This window comes from Rhopalosiphum maidis, chromosome 4 (genome assembly GCF_003676215.2).
Source record: "Rhopalosiphum maidis isolate BTI-1 chromosome 4, ASM367621v3, whole genome shotgun sequence".
NCBI classification, from domain to species: domain Eukaryota; kingdom Metazoa; phylum Arthropoda; class Insecta; order Hemiptera; family Aphididae; genus Rhopalosiphum; species Rhopalosiphum maidis.
Genome location: NC_040880.1, coordinates 12,541,305 through 12,569,227, shown reverse-complemented (window position 1 = coordinate 12,569,227; position 27,923 = coordinate 12,541,305). Strand labels below are relative to the sequence as shown.

Genomic DNA, 27,923 nt, shown 5'->3' with positions numbered 1-27,923 from the left:
TTAAAATTAATTAATTTTGGAGAGATTTAAAAGTGTTAAAATGATCTATATAAAAGAAACCGTTGTTAATCGTTATAATGTATAAATATTGCTACGAAATATTTATTTGTTTTTTATTGATATAGTAGGTAGTAATAATTAGGATACCAAATATCACTATTTATATATGCTTCAAACAAATATTCATTAATTTAGTTGTAATGCCTATGGATTTAAGTTTTGTTTGTATCCATTTAACATTTTAACGACTATAATATAATATGTCATACACGTACACGAAAAAGGCACTCCTTTAACAATTAATAATAAAATTGTCTATGGTAGCTATTTAAGATGCACAAGCATGATATCATATTCCTTCTCGCCAAAATTATATAGAACAAAATATAAATCGTCATAAGAAAAACAAATAATAATAACATATTACAAATATTACAGCATTTAATAACAATAACTAATAATAATATTATTATTTATTCAGACATAAATATGATTCTTGGTGCTCTATTTGAGCAATAGACTTGATTAAAAACATAAGCCCAAATATTTCATTCGATTAAAATATTTTTTTTTTAAAACAATAATATTAAAGTAAATACTCATCAGTTCGAAGGTAAACGTGATTTATATCACATATCTACCACCGAACGTGTCTGTTGTGAATTCAATATAATATATAATATAAAACGATTTGACAGTGTTTGGAAAATGTTATAGAGATATTTTTCCTTTCTCTGTTGTTTCGATATAAACATGATATTTTGTAAAATGGCGTTGATATAAATCAAATTAATGTATCAACTTCAATGTTTAACAATTAAAATTATATGGTCATCATGTGAATACAACAATTGTCAAGTATTAAAATATAATATACTAAATTATGTCGTAATTACGTTGTTTAAAAATTGGCATTTTGTAAATGAATAAACAATAATTCGGTGTTTTAGTGGTATTGGTAATTAAAACACAATAATATTGTACTCGCAATGCATAATAATGGATATCTCATTAACAAATAATTATTATAATTTATTAATGACGCTCGTGCTTTAGTTGTACGTTTATTTTTGAAATTATTTTCAAAAGCGTAACAATAACAGGCAAGTTACTTAATATTTTTAAAATAAAATTAAAAAGTACAGGTATAGGTAGAACGCGTAAATACTGTAGAAAACATAAAACGACAATCTTTGTACATAATAATATATTAATATTATAATAGATTTAAAATATTCAGGACGTTTAGACGTCTTTTTATCCCGTCCATAATCATTCTAATAACCGCCAGACTTGAGACTTAAAATTAAATCAAAACAAATTTTAAGAAAAAAAAATTGCAGGAAAACATCCCAAATTATTACTCTTGACCAAATAGTTCTAAACATACCTATAACGGCTATAACTTTCGATTTGTAATATTGTATACATTTGGTTATCAAAATCGAAACTAGCTTGTTCATTTTTCGTTTTAAACCATACAAAAGAATAATGAAACGTCATACTATTCACGATCTATATTGAGTAGGTAATTTGTTTTTAAATAATATTTAGGCAATACCCATATAAATCATTTATCATATAACATAAGGTATACTTAAATGTATTCCCGGTCAATCGTCAGTTGATCACTATTATCGGTGTAAAGTTACAATAATCTTTATCATAGTATATGTCTTATTATAACCAATATTATATCCAATTAATTATTGTAGACAAACTAATAAAAATATGTAATTTTCACTATAATTTTAGATAGTAGATATTTTTATACAATAGTACAAAGTAGGTTCACAATAATTAAGTAATTTATATATTATTGAAACACCAACTACCAAGTCAGACTATGTATGTTTCAGCTAGGATTAATGTGAAAAAAATATGATCCTTATATTCTTTGGAGTGAATCAAATGAATCGATCTTGGTAGACATAAACTGAGAATATAAAATACATTTTTATTGATATTTAAATGTCACATAATATAGTATAATACGTTTGTCACTTATACAAACTATAAGATTCATAATAATTATTTAATTATTTTCTACCCTATTGAAAATAATATTTAACAAGAAGAATAATACTAGAACAAATTCATCTTTAATTTTGTCTCTAAACGTGCTTCTGATTATATATATAATATATACTTTTAATAAGATATACGTGTGGTAAAGAAATATTATTGACGGTTAACATTTTACTACTAAAACAGAAACGTATAGCATACACATACAATCACATAAGTTTCGCTTTATGTGTTGTATATATATATTATATCATAAGCATTTAGTTTATATTATATATAGCAAGTGTTATAGGTTTGGTTATCTACTGATCGATAACGACATAAACAAGAACACTTATAGTCTTAATATATAATAGGTAGAACCGTAGAACCTTAAAAATAATATTTATAATCGACCTTGAAAAAGAAGTAATAAGACAATGAAAAAATCTATCTAAGCGTTCGATTCTTTAAGATCGTGAAGTTTGGCCAGCTGTCCGGGTTCGAGTTCGGACGGCAAACCCGTGTCGGCGTGGTGATCGTTTTCGAGCAACTTCAGATCGTCTTCGGATTCTTCCGGTATTGTGGCCGGGAAATAATCACTGTCCACGCTCATGCGGTGCTCCTCTTCCGATTTCGATTCCGATTGACCTCCGCGCTGGGGTGCTCGGCTTCGGTCTCGACCGTATCTGACTCTTGACCAAACGGCTTTTCCGGTTCTTCCATCATTGGCGTGGCGGCGGTGATGACGATTTGAGCGACGCCCAGCCCGTCGGATGCTGGTGCAGGTGCCGGTGGTGGTGGAGCGTCGGGAGGCCCAGAACCGTCATCCTATAAAATAATATAACAGAAATAATTACGTACTGTAACAATATTGGGACCTGTTGTCCCTATCGGTAAGTTTTCCAGCATCTAGAATGTCTGCAAATAATTAGGTAATGGACAATTTACATATTATTATTATCTTATGACAACGATTTTCCTGGCTAATTAATATTGTCGGAAACGTTTAACCATATATTATTATATAGTCGGTTAACAATAATAAATGTAAGAATTTTTATGTAAGAACTCTTAAACATTAATTGTCTAAATAATATCTTAAATATAATAAGTAAATGGGCAGATGGTGTTGATTTTTGATAGATGATTGGGAGTGGAAAAACCTTATGGTCACCTTTGTTCGCAGTGAAATCTTAAATACGCCACTGCAATACAATTAGTATACATAATATATATTATAAAGGGTGATGGTGTTGACTGTAATGTAATATACAGGTTATATGAATGAAAAAATTAATTTAAAGACGTTTTTAAACTATTAAAGCGTTTAGACTTTATAGTTGTAGGCTTATGTTTAGTACTCCGTAAACGTTTTTAGATGCGCAAAGAATAGTAGTTGTTTGACATTATTAAGTCACGTTTTAGAAGTACCAACTGTTTAATATACATAACCATGCAGATATTTTATATATGTGTCATGTGTGTATCGTGTGCGTGTGTAGTTACTAGTGTGTAAAGATATAATCGATACGATTTGATCGTGTGCAAAGTATAAAAAGTCGTACGAACAACAAAGATGTACTGATAGATAATTTTAAAATGTAATTCAACTATTTTGTTTCATAAATATAAAGAAAGAAGAATGGGTTTAGTAAACTAACTACTGAATTTGTATTAATAATATTACCTCGTTTTCTATAAACAGTTGTGGTACACCGGGCACTGTACATTTTAATTACATAAAAAATAATTTATATATATTATTATTAAAACAATATTTTAATCTGTCAACTATGTATAAACACTTACCGTTTACTGTAACTGTAACAGAAGATTCCTCCGTAAATTGCGTGTCATACTGTTCTTGTTGATTTTGAGTTATCACCATTGAAAATTCATTCGATTTGGGTGGAACTAAAATCCAAAATAACCCAACGTCAATAATTCATTGTAAGTTCTAACGCAATATATAATATATACCTAATTATATTTTATTTTTATTTATTGATTGATTCTGTAACTTCATTATATTTAATAATATGTATAAAGTAGGTATATTTAATTAATTTTTCAAGTATTTATTTATACTTACTCTTGAATATTTATTTTTAAATATGATTTAATTATACTTAAAGTTTTTTTTTTATTTATTACTCAAACAGTTGTTATTAAGGGGCCACTACATAAGTATTTGTTTTCTCTATCTATCTCCTACATAATATAGAAACAAAATATAGATGCTCCGTATTTCCACGATTACGACTCTCTGGTTCAATTAAGGGCAAAAGTGCCTTTTATAATACATTTTATAAAGAAGAGTATTTCCTGTGTATTGACCGGATAGATTTTTAATATTTACATTTTTTTTTATAAATATTAGCATGTTTTAATTTAAAATAATTTCGATCATTTTTAACCAATAGTAATTTATTTAAAATTGTAAATATTACAAATCTATCCGGTCAATGCACAGGAAATACTTTTCTTTATAGAATATATAATAGGTGCTTTTGCTCTAAACTGAACCAGATAGTCATAATTGTGGAAATACGGAGTATCTTTGTTTCTAAATTATGTGGGATAGACAGAGAAAACAAATGCTGGTGTAGCGGCCCCGTTTAAAATCTATTTTAACAGCATCGTCACCACAACCGTGGAATTACCATTAAAAAACAATAATATTACGTAAATATTTATTATATTTTAAAATCAATTTTCATTTGTTTCTAAATAATTTTATTAAGATAACATTACTTTCTTGGTATATTTATTCATTATTTTCATTATACAAATATACAATGAATTTTTATCTCATTCTATTTTTACATTTTATAATATACTACTACCTACTTATTTTAAATCGAAAATTTTCCTTATTTCATTCTTATTATTAATTATCTAGTATCTTCAATCTTTCAGACGTATGCTACTCACCTTCTGGAGCGAAACTTCCAGGAGGTCCGTGATCACCAATTGGCGTCGGTTGGGTAACAATCACTTGAGTCGGAAACAAATGTGTTGGTAATTCGGGTGGTGTAAATACTGGTGGTGGTGGCGGTGGTGGACCACTTGTAACAAACTCAGGATGATCTTCATTCGAAAAATCACTATCTCCGTTTTCAGATGTCGGTGTGGGTACTAGGTCACCGTTCTCGTAACATTCTTTTACTAGGCACGACGGAAAATGTCCCATCATGCTACCCAACTCGCCTACCCACCACCCGTCGTCCACGTGTGTAGTCTTGTCGACCACTTTAATAATCTGGCCTTCTTTCATACCCAATTCTTCGGGGTCATTTCCATCATAGTCAAATAGTGCAATACAATACGATGGTATTTCTATGATGCCTAAAACATAAAAAAAAAATTATATTACAAATAAACACGTAATAATATCGTTGATCAATCGGGCGTCATCACATTTTAATTATTAAAAAATAAAAACACATTATACCTATCTCGTTCAATTTTTAGAAATCGATTTATTTAACAATTATAATATTACCTCCGTCTTTCTTTTCCCACACTGTAGTAATACTTTTTTCTGATGATTGTTCTTCAGCTTCAACATCTTCATCAGATTGACAGTGCTGTGATTGATTGTTTGCTTCATCGTTGACCATATAGTCCACCGAAGAGAAGCTAATCTGTGATCTAAGTTGGTATGTGGTAGGGGTATCGTGTGTTTCTGGATCACACGTTTCTTGCTCGATATCCAAATAATTAGATGGTACATACCCTACTTCACCTTTGTAATTTCTAGCTTTTGACCAACCATAGTTATCACTGTCTACGCTAAACACTTCAAGCTGCTCATTTTCAACGATACTTAACTCATCAGGATGTTGACCCTGAAACGCGCGTAGGAAAATAATCAAAATTTTAAAATTAACCTTTGATTATAATAATGAAGAAAATATAACTAATGCGAGTATATATATGTGTGTAACCTAACTTAGGGAAATAACAAGACTAGAGTTAGTTATTATTTATGAGTCATCATGCACCATATAAGTAACTTTATATTAATTACATAATAAATTATTAAAAATTGATGGAGTCAAACACAACATTATCAATTCTAACATAAAATAAGAAAATACACATTTGATATTTTGACCTTCAAAAATTAATAAGACATTCATTTTACTATAGTAAAAATGTAAATTATTTTAACATTATATTCTAAAAACTAAATATAATAGTAATACTTCATCGCACAAAAAAAAAAGAAGGTCTTGTACCATTAAAACAAAATCCATCGTGTATTGATTTAATTGAGTAAAATAGACAAATGATAGACAAAATCGACCAAAATAATATCTTAGTGTTCAGTGTATTTATACGGATTATATAATACGTACTTCAATGTCTTAACAAAATATGATGACATTATCTGATAATTTAAATACCAAAAATAATATTTAACAGCTTTGTCAAAACAAGAATCTAAAACTCTCTACAAATATGCAAGTAATTAATTTAGCTTTCTGCCTACTAAGGTGTCCTACTAAATGTACAAACTTTTCATACCCTCCCAAAATTAATAAGTTACGCTATTGATAGAATTATATTTGACTAATTAAAAATAAAAATGTATAAATAAATTTAATTTTACTCACAGTATAGCTGTATAACGCAGTACATTTGTAAACAGGGCCTTCTGGTTCTTCTGGAGCAGTTTGAGGGTACATCGTTTTTTCTTCAGTGTCACGTGTTTCTTCCCAATTCACCTGAGTTGGATCATCCCAACCAGCTGTTAATTGTTCAATACGTTGACGTTCTTTTTCCACAAGTGCTAAATTTTAAACAATAACAAGATGTGTATATTAGTACAAATAAAACAGAATATCTAATTTTTTTAAATGTGATTTATTAACAATTTACGTATGTGAATTTATTAATACATAATAATAAGGTGCAAACAATTATAAATTCAATAATAATAATTTATGATATAGATAAATACAAAATACCCCAATCTTTATCAATTTCCGCCGAATCTGGTCGATCTTCTTCATCTTGAGACGATGACTGTGGTTGATCAGATGGTATTGGGCTATCGGAAGGCCCATCTCCGTAATCTTCACTATCGTAGTCAGATGTCATAGCACTAGTTGTACCTCCATCAATTGGTAATGAAGATGTACTATTTGATCGTTGAAGTTCGGCGTTGATATCACCCATGTCTGCTAACCATTCTTCTACATTAACTATGATAAAAAAAAAACCAGTTTAATGTTTACATAAATATTCTATTTTAATTTTTCCTTTATAACAGGCAATAACAATTTTTATTAAGACGAGTGGATTCAAATTAATAATAAAAATTTAAAACTTAATAACCCATCGGTTAAACTTCTAAAACAATATAATATAATATAAGTACCATTTCCATCTCCATTTTTCAAACACTCAATACGAGACTCAGCTTTAGCTTTGGCTATCTGAAAAAGAAGAAAATAAATAATAAACAATTTAATTAACTCGTCAAATCATTGGTATATAAATTTTTAAAAAATCAAGGAAATCGCTTCTCTTGTACACTTGTAAAGTAGGTTTAAAGTGCACTTCATAATTAAAATAAATTAATTTTAATTAAAAATAAATCATTAGAGATAACGAATGGAAGTGAACTAGTAATTATTTCTAAGGATATATATATATGTATATATCTTATATGTATTATGTATATATTATTATTTTCATAATTAGGCAGATGGAACTAACACACTTTTCACAAAAAACCTTACATATAATTTATATGTCAATACTAACGTATACCGTGGAATAGTAATAAGTAATAACAAATAATAAAGAAATTTCGTGGTATAAAAAGCTAAAATTAGACTAAATATTTTGAAAGTTTTATTAGTTTTATTTTAGTTTTATATAAGTATTCGAAGTATTAATAGTCTAAACATTTTTAAATTACATCAAATTTACTAAAATGTATTATGAAAAATTTTAATTATGTGCTATTATCATCCATGTCTTAATTAAATAATTAAATATGAATATAACACTCTAAGTCTAAATGTACCATTGATTTATTTATGTTATAATTATGCAGTAAACAATTTTAATTTCACCAATGCTTGAAATAACATGTCAACAATGTTTTTTGTTAAAATAATACATAATAAGGTCAATAATTGATACTAATATTCGCTATATAACATTTGGATAACGTAAAAAAATCGCACACAAACACAAAACTCAACGTTATAAAGTAAACATTTTGTTTATTGGGTATTACAAATTTACAAATAATTTCAATATTAGTTATTACGCGTTTTTTATGCTTTTTTTATTTTACTTTGTACTTCTATAAAAATATTTTTGAACTCAATATCATTAAGCTTACTTCAGATCTCCGAATGCTGTTTTTCAAAGACTCTATTTTAGTTTCCAAATCAGGTCCATTTGGATCATTTGGATCACTCTATAATAAATCACAAAAATAAAATAAAAACCAATTTAATAATATTATATAATATTATTATTATTAAAATAGCTGCAAAATGTGTTTCTCGACGATTCCACCGATATAACCCATTAAATTGATATTTAATACCTAATAATTAATTGCTTATAAAGCATTATGCAATGTTTTTAAAACCATTTAATAATAAACTACACGAAACGGTTAATATTTTTTTAGATTGTATACACAATATACTCAATACTGTATTATACTAATAAATCACATAGTCGATTAATGAATTATTCATCGCTGCAAGAGTTCACGAAATGGATACTTATTTTCCAAGTTTCCAACACATAAATTCGGATAGAAGCTGTTTCGCGTTTGAGATGTAACATAATGTTATATACGTACCTACCCTAATAAATGTTTCGATCAATAAAACAGTCTTATTATATAACAAACGCAATTACGTAATAAACCAAATGATAATGATAGGCGCATTATGTCATTACTAAATTTACCTTTTGTCCAGAATCTCTGAGAGCTTGGAAGACCTGTAGTTTTCTAGTATTTTCTTTTATGTTATTTGTCTCTCTAATTATTCGTGTGGCCCACCTTTTCGCTTCTTGGCTAAGTATAGTCACTACTCCACCGTGATCTGCTGTAATGTGATCTATACCATCTCCATCACAAGGTTCGAATTGGTATTGAACATGTTGCTTCAACACAGGGTAGAAGAGGTATACGCATTGCATGTTATACTCTCGACTTAACTAGACATTTTTTTTATATATATATAAGAATTCACGTTTTATCAAAATTAAATTAAACCGTGTATGACGTTTTTGTGAACATAATTCATGTATACTAACTTGTTGCGCTTGGTCTCTGACTTTCTTAAACGAATTATGAACTACAGTACACGTAAGTAGCTCAATTTTACTCAGTAATGCCAAATATTCTTGTACTTTTTCATACACATTATGTTCCATAGTCTATATTCAATAAGTCAAAAAGATTTGTAATAATAATATTTTATATAAAATCAAATAATAACTAAGTTAAATATATATCAAAATATCAATAGGTATATGCAGTAGATATAGTAAATTATAAGCAAACTGTTGTACTTTATCCAAAGTTTTTTACGTATAAAAAAATAATTAATAAAAATATAATTGTTATTCTGATTACGCAGCTTTAAGAAAACAAGTAACGAACAAACTCAAAACAATTTAACTTTAAACTTTAATGAATAAATTATACGAATAAATGATTATGATATTGTATAAAGTATCAAATTACCACATAACTTCAGTATCATTGTATGAAGAAAAGTATTAATATAGTTATTATAGGTATAAATGAACTTGAAAATGTAAAATGATTATTGTTAATTAACTTTATTGTTGTAATAGCAACTAAATTATTTTTTTATATATTTAAAAAAGAGTATTATTATGAAATTCATTAAAATGTTAATCGAATTTTATTATTATAAATTATAAGTACATAGATATAGAAGTGTTATATGTATTGTTTTACTCACATTCATTACATTTTGAAGGTCAACCAAAAAGTATCGCGTCTGATGAGCATTTGCAGCTGCCAGACTCAATAAATAGTCGTTTCTAGCTCCTGAAGATTTCTCTTCCAAAACTTCTCTTCTGGAAGACACCTAAAATGATCATTTTTTTTTTTTAAGATTATATCTAATAATCAAAATAATATACAAAACAATTAATTGTCATTAGTTGGTATTCAATAAGTTTCAAAAATTAATTATTATTTTATAAATAAATTATGGTTTATTACGTTAAACTAAAAATTATAATATTTACTTTTACACTGTTTTTTTGTAAAGAAGTGATTGACTGGAAGAACGAGCCTTTTTTTTTCTTTAACCTGCAAAAATACCAACCATCTCAGTTATACATGTTATTGGTGTATCATATATAGATTAGTGTTATAGCAATCTTTAGCAATTTATTCAATTTTTATTTCATTCTAACGCGTCATAATTGATGATATAAAAAAAGTTCAATTAAATTCGAAATAAATGTAAAAAATATAATGTATTAGTGTGTTAAAATTGTATTATTTTGTCAATAATACAAAACGATACATTCATCATCACGTTTATCAGTATAATATAGCGTATTTATATAATACGCGGGTAAACTTCTGTTTTACATAAGCTAATAGACGATCTATACAGACGGTTAGTGTGTATACGTGAAACTTTGATAATATTCGTACTATAAGATTAATACTTTTATCGTTATGCTCAGACTCTAAAAAATAATTAAAATACACAATAAATAACGAATTTTTAATGATTTATAAAATAATTAAAATATTGGCTTAAATTAATTTCATTAACTTGGATATTCGCTTTAATTAAAAATTGTTTAAGCATTTTTACCTTTCGTAAAGTATAATTACAAATTTACTCTTACGCCAAATCCAATATATTCATTGAATATTATTCAACATATTTTATCTCAACCAGTCTCTAACAATTTAATTTTATAGGAGAAAAGTACATTAATATGTTATACACGTGTTTTAACAATAAATTAAAAGTTTACTTTTCTTCTATATCCTTAGCCTTGTCTCTCACTTCGTGAGCACTCTGTTCTTCGTCGAAGTAAAACTTTTTCGTCTTATCTACATCTTGAACGGAAGAATGAAGCTCTTTTTGTACCAATGCTAAGTGATCTGTACACTATAATTATTTAATAATTTAATAATATATGATAAATGTTTTAGCTAATTATAAAAAATATTAAAATTATGTTATTTATTATCTTTTAATATGCGACATGCGTACATAATATATAACATAAAAATAAAATAATGCATTTTTATAAAAAACCCATATTCAACATTTAAAAAAAAACCATATTATTTATTAAATAATTTAATTGCAGTTATATTATGGTACTTACAAAGTACATAAAAAAATACTATAATTTATTTATTCTAAAATTAAATCTTTACGATGTATATAAAATATTGATATAAACAAAGTTGAGAAATAATAACTTCCAAATAGCTTAAGAAAAATATTTTATTATGTGCTAAATATTTCATTTTCACATATTATAATAGTTTTCTTTAGGATTTTAATTAGTACTTTCAATAGATAATTGATTGCAAATACATTTTATCGATTTATGGCAATTCAAGTTCTAAATACTTATCATAATTGAAGAATATATGAAATTGAATATTACAATTAGTAAATAATATTCTAAAAATTTAAAGGGAGACTTATATTAAAGTCCAGTGTCTACTTATAAATTATAAAACAGTTATTAATAACTATTTCATGAATCACGATTATCTTAGAAAGTGAACTTTTATAAAAGCATAACAAACTATCGCCGACTAAATGTTTAAAAAACTGAATAAAATATATTGATAACTTACTTTTTTTGCAATCTGAAGTTTATGCGCCCGAAGAGCTTTCGCCTCATCATTTATTTGGTTTTGTAAAACTTCGATAGCTTCTAATCGTGCTTTTGCAGCCGTTTCGTTTTCTTCGAGAACTGTTCGCCATACATTCCACATATTCCTGAAAATAAGTAAACATTTCTTCACATTTTTTTTTTCATTCACATTTAATCTAGATAACTATATAAAATGATTAATACTATTAAACATGAGTATATGACGTTTTAGGAAAAATATACATTTTAATACTATTAAAAAAAACTTTTCTTTTAAAAAAACTATGATTTTGAGTAAGTCACATTTAAGATATTCCATTTATGATATCATATCGTCATAAAAGTTATTACGAAATAATAAAAAATAATTTTTTATCTCACAAAGCACCACATTGAGCTTTAGTATTGAATATTCACAGAGTCACAGTAATACAAATATTATAAAAAAATAAAATATAGTTTTACTATTACTTTTAATTAACGTCTAGATTTTAAGTAAAACTATGAAAAAAGGTTTTTGATTAATTCATTGTAAAAATATTACATTATATTATAGTTAGGTAAGCAAAACTTTTTATGAAATTGAAACGCTCTGGCATTTTAAACCACATTTCGTTGTTTTAGAACAAAACATAAAATGGAATATTTACATAATAGTTACAGTTTTATAGTTAATGATATTTTAAAAAGATGGTTCTTTTACAAGATAAGACTTTAACAATTGCTAATCTTTAAATTTAAAGTAATTAAAAATCTATTATGTTTAAACTTTTGTTAAAAATAACATTATGAATATAATTTATATAATTATATTTAAGTAATATTATTTTTGTTATTCATATATTTTTGTATAAATTTGTATCCAAAAATAATTCTTATTGATGGAATTAAATTATATTACATACAATGCCTAAAATTAAACATGTTTCCTCATATGGGGGTGCCAGGAAAGCTTTTTATAGAGAGAATATTATATAATTTAAATTTAATCGTTACACTGAATTCTAAATTTCTAAATTCCGTTCAAAATCAATTTTATCATTTAAAAAACAACTTTCAATAAAACTTAACTTCATCAAGGTAATAAATTATCATGAAATTGTAAAACATTTTTTTATAATTTCCTGTTGTCCTGACAATTTAATGTTATTGTTCAATAAGTGGATGTAATAGTATAATAAAGGTATAATAAAAACATTATTGTAATATTTAGTTTTATATAATAGTTATGCCGAATTGTAAAAACAATCGCTTAATTTTCAACGAATTAATAATTCGTAATAGCTAATGGTCACTTCAACGTTATTTAGTGGCCCACAATTGATCCATTAAATTTCAGTGAACTAATAAATTATTATATTTTTATACAATTCGACAATATAGTATATTAAGCTAATATAATTGTAGTTAATGGTTATGGTATACCTAATGGATTATAATGAACTAAGAAATAAAACATTTAACTACCTATTTATGTTTTGTAATAATTAAATGAATACCTAGCTAATTATTTTTCATCACGTGGTGTGATAAATGCATAAAAGATAATCAAAATGTGTGCTATATTTTTATTTTGAAAATCTTAGGATAGATAATAATATGACTGATGACTAATATTTCAGCTACGAGTTACGACTATGCATAATTCTTAGTACCTCAATTCTTAGTAGAAAAAACCCTACAAGAGGATTAAACATAATACGTCAACGCGTTGACGGTTAAGCACACCCTTTTAACCAAACATAATCCACCGTACACATAAATCCCATAGATTTACTATTATTCAAATAAAATTAAAATAAGCACACAATAAAAACAGGTCAATTATTTGTGCACTTGTCTTGCTTCTTTCAACTTTATTATGTTGAATCATTGCTATAAGTACTCAAATTGAAAAGTACACAAAAATCGGACTACAGACTCTTTTAGTATTTTTTTATATTTTGAAAGCACTCCTACTGGCCCTACTTATTATTTTCATTTGAACGGAAACGGTACGTTCTTTTTTAATATGCATTTTTTTTTTTTTTTTGTAAAACCATATTTAATAATAATAAGATATTCAAATTAAATTTGATAAATTACCTTATAAACAACATATTACTACGATTATACTGCTGCAAAACAGCTATTGTATATAATATATAATTAAAGTGCAATTTAAAAAATAAATATGAGTACCCAATCTTAAATAATTAAAATTATTTTTTATGCCAGTAAACTATATAAATTGAATTTAAACCTTTATTTTTAGCCACCCTCACCATACCAATAACTAAATAAGTTTATAAGAACGCCACTGAAGTTCGGTGAAATTCAATAATTTTAATCGACTACGTAATTGTTTTTAAGTCTAATAGTCTTTCTTTTATTCTTCCACTTCGAATACTGAACTTATTACTGTATATTTTGAAATTAATAATAAATCGCAGCAATTAAAAACAATTTTAAATGTGTTCTACTGTTCTTACTGTAATGTTATCATACCTATTTCAAATCATTTCTGTATAACAAATCACAATTATTATTTTTTATTTATTTTAAAAATTGTATTAATATGAGCAAATGCAATGAGACGTTCAATAACTAAATAAATGTTTATATTTTAAAAGAAATTAGATCGGATATACGAAAAAATAAATCATTATAATAACTGTATTTTGGAATTTATAAATAATGATAAATAATGAAGTAAAAATTATTAGTTATCTAAATTATATCATTACTTACTTAGTAATTAAAATACAAAATCTTAAATTCGAAATCAACATTTCTATAATGTATTAAAAAAAAATCGCAGTACTTAATCGTTTATCAATAAAAAAAATGGAAGTCATTAAAAATGTAATATAGCTAGCCTTATTAGACTTTTGAAATTATTTGTATTAAAAATAATTCTAGTAGTAAGTAATACAATCATTAAAAACTATAAGATTATTTAAAAATGTTTTTGATATGGTTATGATGGTTTTTATTAAAGTAATTTCCTAATATTGTTAAATCAATAAATAAAGATCAAGCAATTTAAACAAATGAAATTTTCCACTTGTGAAAAATCTAAAAATAAGAATACTTTTACAAACAAATATATGGTTCAATGATTGTGTCTAATTGATTAGAATATTACACATGGTTCGTTTTACGTGTTAAATGAGTAAAACACTTTAACTAGAACTGTGTTATCTAGAGCATTGTCCGTTAGAAGGGCATGGGGAATGGGGATAATGTAATGTAAGGAGCAGACCACCAAACGATGCGCGTGCGGGTCACATTGATCGATTCGAGCCAGTTTTAAAGTATAACAAAAGGTATAACAATCATCAATGTTACACTACCACTCCATGTACTGATAATTTATTATCGTTTAACTATATATTAATATTATTACATAACACATGTTCGTGTGAACATTAATACAAAAAAAAAAATTATTTAATTACATTTTTTAGATATGTTAAATGTGTCAATAATAATAATTGATATTATGTTATATATGGTAAAAACATTTTTATTAATACACAAATGTAGATACCGATTACCGATTAATTCCTATTATACTAACGTTATATTATGATTTATGAAATTATGTATAAATGTAAACATATTACACTTAGGTGTCATAATTAATTAAACAATTATTTTTATTTCGCTTTATAGTACACGTAGTACCAAGTTGTTATCACGCGAGTAGTACAGATCACGAAATTATAAATTATTCACTTAACGATTGACTTTTAACTGTTATACATAGTCATGTTTAAGCTTTTAAATAATTATATGTATTAACAATTTGTTAGAAATGATTGGATACAGTAGACTTAACCGTAAATCTATAAACGATAAGTTATTTTCACAGATAAAAAATATTAATTATAATATTACGTGTATTCAGATTAAAAAAAATGTCATAAATTGTGATTTATGATCATTTTTGTTTAAAATCAATGTTTGTTTAATTTTATTATTAATATATATATAATACAAAAATTAAAAATTGACCCGATCTCATACAAATCATAAATCATATAGAAACATTCTATAAAAATATATCGAAAATTTCATATGTAATTTTTATAAATAATATAAAATAAATGTTTGTTCGTTAAATTTTAAATTACATAAATATAATACAATAATTAACCAATTTAAAAATTGACTATAAAAATATATAACTGTATAATGGATTATGTTGTTGGAAGCATGTTACAAGTAGGTATGTATATCAAAAAAAAAAAAATTAAATAATAATATAATTTACGCAATATAGCATATTTTTATCAACTAATAAAAGTGTTAGTTTTCATAATATGTTGTCAAAAAATTCTTTATATTCCGCTTAGCTTAAAACTTTAAAAATTAACAAAGATAATATTATGGATATTAGAAAATTTACAATCACAATAATTAAAGTTGGCTCTAAGTTAGGTTAGGAATAAAACTAAAAAATTATTTCCTTTTTCATGTATAATATTAACATTTTGGATATTTCTAATACAAACATTTACAAAAATTCTTGTAAATAGAACAATGTGTAAAAACTGTACTGTTTGCTACTTAAACGTTTTAATGAAATACTTATGAGCATTATAGTAATGTTTATCATCAATTACCATTTTAATATATTATAACTTATAAGTATTTCTTTACAATCTTACGTTTCCATCAACTCAAATAATACTTTAAACTATTATTTTAAAAACTTGACATTTTTTTATTCCACTTGCTTAAATATTTATTTTAAAAGTGTATGACTCAGTTGCAATCATTTTCAATCTTAAAATGATGTTAACTACACGTAGTTTTCGGAATTCGTTGAAATAAGATTATTTAGAAGCTTATATGTTTTGGTTATGTCTTTCAAACAAAAATATTCAATACCTATTATAAACTTGATGAAATTATCGAACAATAATAAAAAGTGAAATTAAATTGTTTCACAAGGAGTTAAACTATTAAAAATTAGCTGTTTAAAAAGAAAACTCTATGAAATAATTATTATATTAATTATTTATTAGATATTATACGTTACTGTATTTAACAATAAAATTATCAGCAGATACTTATTAAATTAATTGATGACTTAAAACTTTGTGCTGCGCTTATTACTTTATTATTAAATTCCATATGTGCAATAGAATAATACATATTGTTAGTGTATAAGTAAAATATCGAATAGAAAATTTTTTTTTTTTATTGAAAATACTAAGAAAAAATAGGTAATTGTATGCCGCCTTAATTTTTACTTCCTGGAACGAAAAATATCATCAATTCAATATTCACCCCTGGTTGTAATTCAAAAAACATTCATGGTAAAGATTGAAAATTGTTTATTATTATTTATTATTAAGTTATTTAGAAATTTTTAAGCTATTTATATCACAAACCCATTAACAACATTCTACGGTACGTCATTATTGACTATTAAATTATAATATAACTATTATAAGATAACATATTTTATCGATAATTATTTCAAGTTAAACCTGCCGTATTGATATTAATATTGGAAAAATAGATTATCTGCAGAAATAGTATCAATAGTATTTATATAATTATATATCTTTAGAAATAAAGATATGATAATAACATAGCATCTAATCAGAATCGTTTTTAATATTAAACAATTATATATCAATGAATTTAAACGTTACACGTCCATTATAGCGACTACTCAATGACCACGTACACTCAAAACGTATTATAACATTGCAACATGGAATATGTAAATATGTTATATGATGTATCAAAAGAAATTATTCAATTATATTTAATTAGGTTTTTCTATACAAGTATGATTACAGAACATCCGCAGAGCTTAGTTGTATTTTAGTATCTTACACTCCATTATTATATGTATTTATTAATATGAAAACATTAAATACTCCATGTTGCTTCACGCTACTTTTTATAGTAATTATACTTTAAATGCTTATAAAATTAAATTAAAAATTATTACTTCAAATCCATCATCTATTTTAATATCTATACAGTATACATGCCACGATAAAATATACTTACCATTTTTCTTCACTTCCTTCAGTCTTTATATCCGGTATATTAGCAATTTTCTTGTTCAAAAAAGCAACAGATATTTTAAGTAATGCCTACAAAAATTATAAAAATATTTACTTAAACTTGGTCTTAGCACCTGGGAAATATTATGTGAGGTTGTTATTGTTTGACAAATAAATAGTTAATATAAATACTTACATCTGAATATGATTTCTCTATGGAAGATTTTTTGATCAAAAAACTCCTAAATTAAAAATAAAAATAATTTTACACATGTCAGTGGCAAGTATACTTGAATTAGACTGTTCAAAGTTCAATGAGTTATAACTTTGGGTACACATGCAGTGACCAATAGGTATCTGAAACTACTCTAATATTTCAATAACTCAGTAAATAAGAACAGTACATTAGTTGCTTATTCATAGAATACATTTGAACTTTTGAAAATGTATGTAATTCAAATATTTACATAATCGTGCATTACTGATACACGAAAAATAATATACAAAGAAATTTATATCAAAGCAACAATTTATTGAACAAATACAATCTATAAATAATTTATTCAATACTAATTATATACAAAATAAACTACAAATTAGAAAACAATAATTATTTTTTTAAAGATTAATTTCTAATTGAAATTTAATTAATCTGTATACTAAGATACCTATACTAAATAAATGATAAAATTATTTACCTTATATCTTCCAACAAATCACATTCGTTTTGGTTTTTTAAAAGTAATTTTGCTATTTGTTCCGAGTGGAGATTTTTTAAAAATTTTACGTAATTCCCCTAAAACAAAATTAAAACAGCAATTACACACAAAATATAGTAAACAAATTATTTATCTTAAGCCACAAACTCTTTATACTATAAAATATTGTCATTCATTGTTTAATAGGTACGAGTTTATGATTCATAACATTTTAACATTTCAGATATTATATTCTGTATCCACAAGTGAAATAATTAAATCAGTATTTTAATCCCCGATTTTTATTTCCGTACAAAAAAGGAATAAAGTAGACATTTTTAATTAAAAAAAATGTTAGTAAGTATGTTATTTGAACCATTTAATAATATGTGTATACCTACTTACGAGCGCTAGTATAGAGCCATATCAAATAACATTCAGTAATTTGAACTATTTTCAAAAACAATTCAGATCATTCATTACTTACTCATTTAACCAATAAGAACTTTAATATAATAAAAGAATTTCAAAATAAATTTTTATCTTGAGAATTTAAACTATAAACACTAAACAGAAACTATCACTGAATAAAGATCTTATCAAAATTAAAATTCTAAATAAACCTAAGTAATAAATTATAAAAAATTAAAATACTGAACGAAAATAATTATTTTCTAGTTATTATTAAAATTATTAAAAGTCTAGTATACACTCGTAAACCGTAATGTCATATTATGTTTACGAGTTTGTATGTGTTTAAAGTTTGAAATCAACAAAATGCATGCTAACTCAGCATTAGTATTTATTAATTATTTACCAAACGTATTAACTGAAATGAATAATATAATATTTTAAATTTCTTATTTGACTTCATACAAATACCATTAAGACCTATGTTTTTTTAACCATTTCAGTTTCTTATAAATACAATTAGAAAATATATAACAATAATACTTCATATATTAATATCAATGGAGAATCCATTCATTCACATAACCATGTCTTAGATTTATTTTCTACAAATTCACATATTGTACATAAATAATACACATAATAAATACTGAATACTCTATTTTAATAAAATAAAGGTAGGTGTAGCTAGGTATCAAATGTGAACTTATTATTTCCACAGTAATTTCGATTGTTATGATTGTTATGCATAAATAAATGTAATAATTTATAAGTGTTTTGATGGTCACGGTGAGTTGTATATTCAATAAAATCAAAAAATAATATAAAAACCAGTTTGAATTATGAATCGCCATCGTGATGAAAATTTGTTAAAACTGTAATACTGTCCGATGAACGTTAATATTTAACTATAATAAGGGCTTAATCAATATTACAAATGTTATTTGACGAAGTCAAATGTTTAGTTTATTTTTATCTTTACAAAAACCTTAATCCAGAGTCCAGGCTAACTCCGCTGAACCGACTTAAACAATGGATATCGAAAACAATCAAAGATAGAAATTATTGATTGAATAATATAGTGTAGTATGTGTATATAATATGATAAATATAGAGCAATTTACCAAACATTATACTTCTATCCTTTTATAGTTCATTTATTCAAATTCTAATTTTCAGAATCATTAAGCATACTTAAAGTTTGTATTAAATATTTAGATTTTTTGATCATTTACAAGGAATAATAATCCTGTGATGATACATACTGATTTTTTTAAATAAGAACCAACCTTTTATATAAACAGATTGATTTCTAATTTATTAAATTTAACATACTAAGGATAATATCCTTAATATAATAATAGTACGTAATAATATAACAAAATAAAAATATATTATATTATATAAAAAATAATATATTTAGTCTAGTACGTATAGGTAATGTACTATAGTTTATTACTTTAAGTCAAACAATTTAAATAAATAATATTTATTACTTAAATCTTCAATGATAACTCTAGTGGCTTTTGCTTAGACCTACATTTTGTGGAGATGCCCCCTGGTTAAAAGTAGAAATTGTGTGACCTTAACTGAAAAAAAAATAAAACATTTCCGAAAAAAATGCCAAAAATTGAGATGGACACTGTAGCCTAATGTCTTCTAAGCCTACTAGAATTTACTATCACTTTAGTATTTGAGTTAAAAGACATTTTTAAAAAAAAATCATCACCATAGCAACCTACATAAAATTTTTTTAAAAGTAGTTTTTATCACGAGAGGGACACTCCCTGTAAAACACATAGAAAATATAAGTATTTGAAAATATGATTCTTTAGTGTAGGTAGTAAAAGTGTATAAGTAGGTACTTAAAAATTTCAAAAATCATATATTTTGAATAAATGAAAAAAGAATGAATATGAGCAGAATACTTGTCAAATCCCCCTATAATATGATGAAACAATGTCGAGTGTAGGCGTAGCTTATAACTAGCGTTATTGGGACTAAACGAATTTTTATTTCATCGACACGTGAAAACGAACGCTCCGTGATCCTCTGATCACGTTATCGAACACGGTCGGTTGGTTAATACAGCGTGTAGCTGTAACTGTATACGCGTATTACGTATTTATCATTCTTCGAACGATGTCGTCGAGTCGGGTCGGCCCTCAGGACATTCTATGCCTGTGGAAACGACTTTGAGTTACTACAACGACAACACTATACTATAAGCAACTATACTTATACCGCCGCGAATGATAGTAATTCGTCAATACACGACGCCGTCACCGCTGAACATTGTGTCGCGCCGGGGGAGGAAGTTAAAAAAACAACAAATCGAAAAACAATATTACGTATTCTATTTTGATGAAATATCACGAAATGTTCCGACAACAACCGGTTAGACGAAAGAAACGTACAAACGATAACCGACTGCTCATGTAATAATAATAATATTATATGAGCAGTAGGTTAATAATATATAATAATAATAATATTATCGTGACGTAGTATAAAATAAAGGTGTATACATATATAGTGACGGGTGGCAAAATAAAAAACGGTACATTATTTTCTTGGCCCGCGCCAAACGGGGGACGACTCTGAACGACCTCCCACACGGGCTTTTTGCTTTTCGGTACCCCGTCACTCGCGACGTTGAACACGTCGATTTTTACCTATATGATAAGCTATAAACATCGATATGAAATGACTGGTATGTCCTTACCTTCCTGGGAGGCGGTTGCATCTCGACGACGGCGAAGACGGCGATTCAGCGTCCCAGCGACCCAGCGATCTATGTGCCCGCTGCCGTACGATGTCCGTTGTCGTGTCGTCGTGATGGTCACGAGAACATGACGTGTATGATATCGTGATTATTGCGTGTACCACGCTACGGCAGTGCTACTGAAATATTGTTATTACAAATATGCTGTGCGGAACGTGCGCGCGTCGGGGGGGGATGATAAATATTTTTGGTGTTTTTTTTGTTTGTTTTTTTTTTTATGCCGTTGCGTTGCGGGCGCTATCGATCCGCTCGGGCCGTATTCCCAATAATCTTACGATACGGTATAATACTATATTATATTATATATGTACAATAATAATGAACGGTTATCCTCCTGTTCCCGTTTTCGGTGCCGATCTATTTTGCCGATTCGCGGTCCTCCTTCTCCTCCGCGCCGTTCCCGTGTACACCCGTGTATAGTCCGCGGTGAATCGCGCGATCGCACAACAGCCCGCGCGCGTCGCGTATAACCTATATACAGCGCGACCGACGACTGTGCCGCCACCCGACGACGGACCTCGCGCGCTTGCGCCCCCAACTTTCGGCGTACGTTCCCTGTCCCCTACCCGCCCGCACCGCCCATTGATGGTTGTCGTCGTATTATTATAGGTACTAATAATATATTATAATAAATATATATTTTAATTTCTAGTCGTCGGATCTACAGGAATAATGTGATTTTAATATATCATCGTGACTAAATCATCGTCGTTTTTTAGAGTGATATTAAAGACAAAAACGATAATCGTCGAAAAGAGTAGAGAAAAAAATCATCGGGATCGTGTGATGGCAATAATCATTATCTATAAATGTTTTGCCGTGATCGAGCCGTATTTTACAGTGATCGTCTTGTGGGACGCACGTTTCACGCGATCGCCAGTGATGGGCCGTTTTTTACACGCGTGTAGGCCGCACGTATAATACGCGTATTACATTATATTCGCAGGGCCGCGACGGCGCGTTATCGATCGCTCTCGTGACGGCGGCGGCGATGCGGCTGGCCGGCTCGACCGAGTTCATATTATAATGATGATAATATTATACGAGCGCGCGCGCGCGCGTATGTGTGTACCGGGTGATCCGTTCAACTTAATACATTCATCATTTCAAAAACTATAAACGTTTTTTAAAATTTTATTTTTTTTATAACAACGAGCGTTTTTAATCAATAGCAGACCATTTTTATATTATTTTATAAGTATGTAAAGGTTAGCCGAGAGAGGAGTGGTGTGGTACGGGACCACGGAAATAAGTATCCCGTAAATGTTGATCCACTATCTACTCCGCTCATCAAAAAATGTAATAGTAATGACTAATAAAATATTAAATTAAACTATTCGAATAATTTTAGGAATAATTATACTCAATACTCTGCTTCGGAATACAACATTAGAAATGTATGTTATCGTTCAAAAGAGTAAAAGCTTAAAAAACGATAACGATAAAAAAAAATAGTAAAACCTATTATTATGTTTTCCAAAATTATTGTGGTCTTATAACGGCTTAAAATTATGTGAAAACATATTTTTAAAAACTTTAGTGTTTTCTAAAACAATAAGTGTCTCACATTAAATAGATCACCCCAGTATTCATATTTCATATTTTTTTTTCCATGGTTTGGGACTATTTATGCGGTAAAAACGAAATGCGCGCGGTTGTTAGCACGAAACATACACTATAATATACACTGTAAAATAACAAAATTATATTTTCGAGTGTCTGAGTTTAGGCTATAACCTGCGCATTCATTTCTCTGTATTAAGAAATTAAGTTTAAACAATTTAAAAGTGCATTATTATACTGACAGTGTTGTTATGCACTGCCTGGATATTTTATGTGGTGTGCGTATTATGTATGTGTGTGTGTTTGTGACAATTGTACTTGTGTGTGTGGAAGGGTCTTGACATTTTTATTCATTAACAAAATTGATCGTGATTTCTTTAACTCGATGCCTACACTTTTCTCGTGAACACGTATATATATTAATGTAAACTGAAAAAAATAAAAATATAATGAGTGATTATAATATGTTTATTTTAATGTTGTAACTCATAAATTTACCTATAACATACACTATCATTAATAATAATAATCTAACATACATTTCGCTTTTAATTTTTTATAATAAATTAATTTTTAAATTAATCAAAAACTTACTCCTGCCGAAGTACTGTCGTTGGATGATCTCTTCCGTTCAAGCATTTCTTATGTAAAATAATATTATCGTATATATACTATTGTTATTCATTTATTTCTTACTTATGCCTATTATACCCACGGATTAAGATATATCTTAAATCGTGATTATACCATACGCGTATAGGTTGTATAATTTTCTATATCTGAAATAAATAATAGAATATTTATTGATTAAACGGTAAAATTCTTCTTCTTTCTTTGTAATTTTTGGTCATTATATGACCATTGATTATATACCTATACTCTGTCCAGTGAGAGAACGGCAGAACGCGCCGCAGACCGATCAAAATCAGATTTTCTGCACATTCCCCAATGATACCCAGCCATAAGTGAACCAGTTTTGATAGCATGGTGACGTGGGGGTTGAGCAAAACCATATTATGTGTCTTGTTCCTTCAAGTTGTAAACTGTTGATATTTAAATTTACTAAACATATCCTTAATAGTCAAATAATACAATAATGCAACTAAATCAATATTAAATAATAATACATTATTATAATTCAAATTATAATTACAAATCACAATATATTAAGTCCATTAAGACATGTATAACAGTTCCTACAAAATATGTATGTTTTAATTTATAAAAATATACTATATAAGTTTACATATTATTAAATAAAATTGTTTTGTTTAATTTGTGTCTCTTGCTTACAACAGCTTTCATTAGTGAACTGATCAAGATTTTACTGTATGAATTGAGTCTTATGTACTATAGTTTTATTCAAATATGTTCAGTTAATTAATACAGTTATTTTTATTTTATGCGAAGTGCAATATAATATATAAATTAAAATATTCAAAACATTTGTCATATTGAGGTAATATTGATAAATCCCAACCTAACAAACATAGGTGGACATCAAGGAAGACTTAGGGGGACTCAGCTGGCTCAAGTATAGACCCCCAAAAATCGAAGGTAATATGTTATACTTCTGTATAATAAAGTGGTGCACTTTACATTGGATTATTATAGCCCCCCTAAAAATTCAATCAAATGTCCGCTTATGCTCACAAATTTTGGACAGTTAATAATATAATCATTTGATCAATATTTTTTATTGATAAAGTATGTTTATTAATAATAAAAGATTTAAAACATTGTTCAGTAACTTAAACAATTTTTAGAGTGCTTTAGATACATGTTTAGGGCCTCCTCTATCTTTAATTAATACAAAGCTGTCGATTATACAGTATTCACAGTTAATATCTCGATAAAAATGCTTGTCAATAATATATCCACAAATATAATACAATATATTGTCAATAATCGCATTAAAAAAACTATCATTAGATACAGTCAGGGCTGGATAGTATCTTAGATAGTAGATACTAGTATTTAAGAATTTAAGGTACGTACCTATCTGAGATACATTTGTATCTTGTATCTTGTACCGTGAATTTAAATACTTTTTTGACTTGTATCATATAGTTATATCCACAAGTAATTGAACATTTTCAATAATGTCGTCCGTCTTTTCTTTGTTTTTATAACTCCGTTTCAATAAAAATATTGAAATTGAATAATTATTTAACATAAATCTACAGTTTCCCGTTGACATTTTAAAGGAATTATGAAGTAGGTAAATTACTGCGAATAGCATATATAAATAGTAAGCAGTTTGGATTAATGTATAAGCACAATATGAAACCTGGCATTATAAATTTTCAAACTATTTAAAATTGAAAAAATAGGTAAATGAATAAACTTGATGTTTATAATATAATATAATAATTGTTGATGCCCTTTTTAAAGTTGGCGGCCTGATTAGTTTCTGAATAAAATCTTTATCATTTCTAATTTTCATACCATGAAATTACAAAGGGAAGGGACACCCAAGGTTTATAGATTATACAGGTTGCCTCATAGTCATGTAAACATTGAAAAATCCTCGCAGCGCCTATCGTGTACTGTGACGTCATCCGTCGTACATATTTTAAGGCGGCGCGTTGCACGGTGATCTGTATTATTTTTCGTTCTTTTGTATTTTTTAGTAGTTTTTTCACTATATTAATACGATATATTACTATGTCGGTGTTGTATACTTGTATAGCAAAGGTTTAACACTTATTTGAATGAATAAAAGTTATGCATTTATTATTATAACCCTGAAATCTACGTCAATGTGTAAGTAGCTAGTAGCTACTTGTAATACAGTATATCTGTATATTAGTATATAATCAGCCCTGAAATCCAACTGCACCATTTTTGTACAAAACTAATCGTAATATTCCTTATTTATCATTAACGAAAGATATGCATATTTTCTGTGACGTGACATTAACCAATATAACCATAAGTTCTAGTTAATTTAAGAATTTTACTAAATTTATTCAAAAATAGAAATATTTTTTTAACATTTCGTGGTTATCTTAAATTATTAATATTACACCTTACACTTTCTTATACTATGTACCAAAATATAGTGCTATATATTAGTATATTACTATAAGTACTATATATTTTTTTTTGCAAATTGTAAAATTAAGTGCACAAATAAGGGTATAATATATTATTGTGCAAAAGTATAATATTAATAATTATAAATGGCTACAATTAGGTCATCAGTTTTTTAAGTTTTTGAAGCTTGTGATTTGAAATTGGGGTTTTGCTCTTCTTTTTTGAGTAATTTGTTGGAAATTAGTTTTTTAAGTGAGTTATGAGTATTTTTAATTTACGTTATATTTATTTGCATAACTTGCTAAAAAATGTATCTATTGTAATAAAACCAACATACGAATACAGATATGTTCTCACCATCAAGTTTAATAATAGGTCGATTCACTCTAATTTTTAAACTGACGAAGCTAAACGTGATCTGCTGAGCGTAAATTTGCTGTTACGCACTTATAAGACGGAGCAACACATGCGAGTGTTGAGTCCTCTTAACTCCAAATAAAAATTTCGTTTTGACTACTGCCTACTGGTTTTTACTTTTGGTTTTAATAAATTGCACCGAAGCGGAAAGTTGAACGAATACATTTATACATTCATTGATCACAAACGGATTACTCAAATTAAATACTGTAAAAGTTACAATTGTTTTTTTTCAATATGATCATAAATTAGCGATTTTGAATTATTTATTTTTTGTACAAAAACTTATCATAACTTCATAATACACTTTGTATAGTTAACAAATGTACATCACACCTGTGAAAAGACAAATCGGTTCTACCAGTATTTTTGGCTTTGCCTAATGCCTGGGCCTTAGATAGTAAATAGTTATTGGCGTTATTGCATACGGCAACTGCACAAGGCACAACATAAACCACCTTTATATTTTGGGGTTGCCATTAAAACAAACTAATTTATTATATAAAACAACAAAATATCAATAATAAAATTTTTTATTTTGTATACCAGGAGCATAAAAAATCACACAACAGTGTAAACAAGCCTGTAAAAAAGGGTGTAAATATTATAAGTGCTATAGCAAGCAAACAATTTAACTAAATTTAAACTAAATTTAGTATTTAGTTCAGTGAGGGACACTGGCTGAGAACTCAAAAATCTGTTCAATTTGTTGGGATATCAGTGTATCCATAAAATAACAAAAATGTAAAATGTTTGTCTGATCACATTGATTTACCAATTTTTACGGGCCTCGGGCAGTTCGGCAGCGCACATTTTTGTAAACAACAACAAACCTTATCGCGTGTTATCGTGTTCTTTGGAATATTTGGAATACCAGTCTCGCTATAAAAATAGAATAATGGGAAATATCTTTCTACAGGTTGCACTGTAATTCCAACAGGTATAGCAAATCTGTGGCCCTATAAGAATACGTGTTAAACTCAAAAAGTGTCCCTTCTGGTTATTCTGTTAATTTATTCTGTGATTACAATATTTACAATATATCTTGGTGATTTGGGAGACACTAAAGACCTGTTATCAATTGTTATTATTTCCTGTTGG

The 27,923-nt window shown here is 27.1% G+C and overlaps 1 protein-coding gene across 1 annotated transcript; it reads right to left on the bottom strand.

The window, feature by feature from the left end:
* Nucleotides 1-25: 25 nt before the first annotated feature.
* Nucleotides 26-22,271, bottom strand: LOC113552116 (F-BAR and double SH3 domains protein 2). Its single transcript, XM_026954827.1, is given in 20 exon segments — nt 26-2,658; nt 2,661-2,838; nt 3,698-3,732; nt 3,820-3,924; nt 4,945-5,358; nt 5,516-5,861; nt 6,633-6,808; nt 6,987-7,223; nt 7,400-7,457; nt 8,378-8,455; nt 8,962-9,213; nt 9,313-9,435; nt 9,990-10,118; nt 10,282-10,345; nt 11,032-11,168; nt 11,876-12,020; nt 17,914-17,999; nt 18,106-18,151; nt 18,608-18,705; nt 21,744-22,271. Coding segments are annotated over 20 exon segments (2,925 nt in total). The 5' UTR covers nt 21,765-22,271; the 3' UTR covers nt 26-2,461.
* Nucleotides 22,272-27,923: the final 5,652 nt, after the last annotated feature.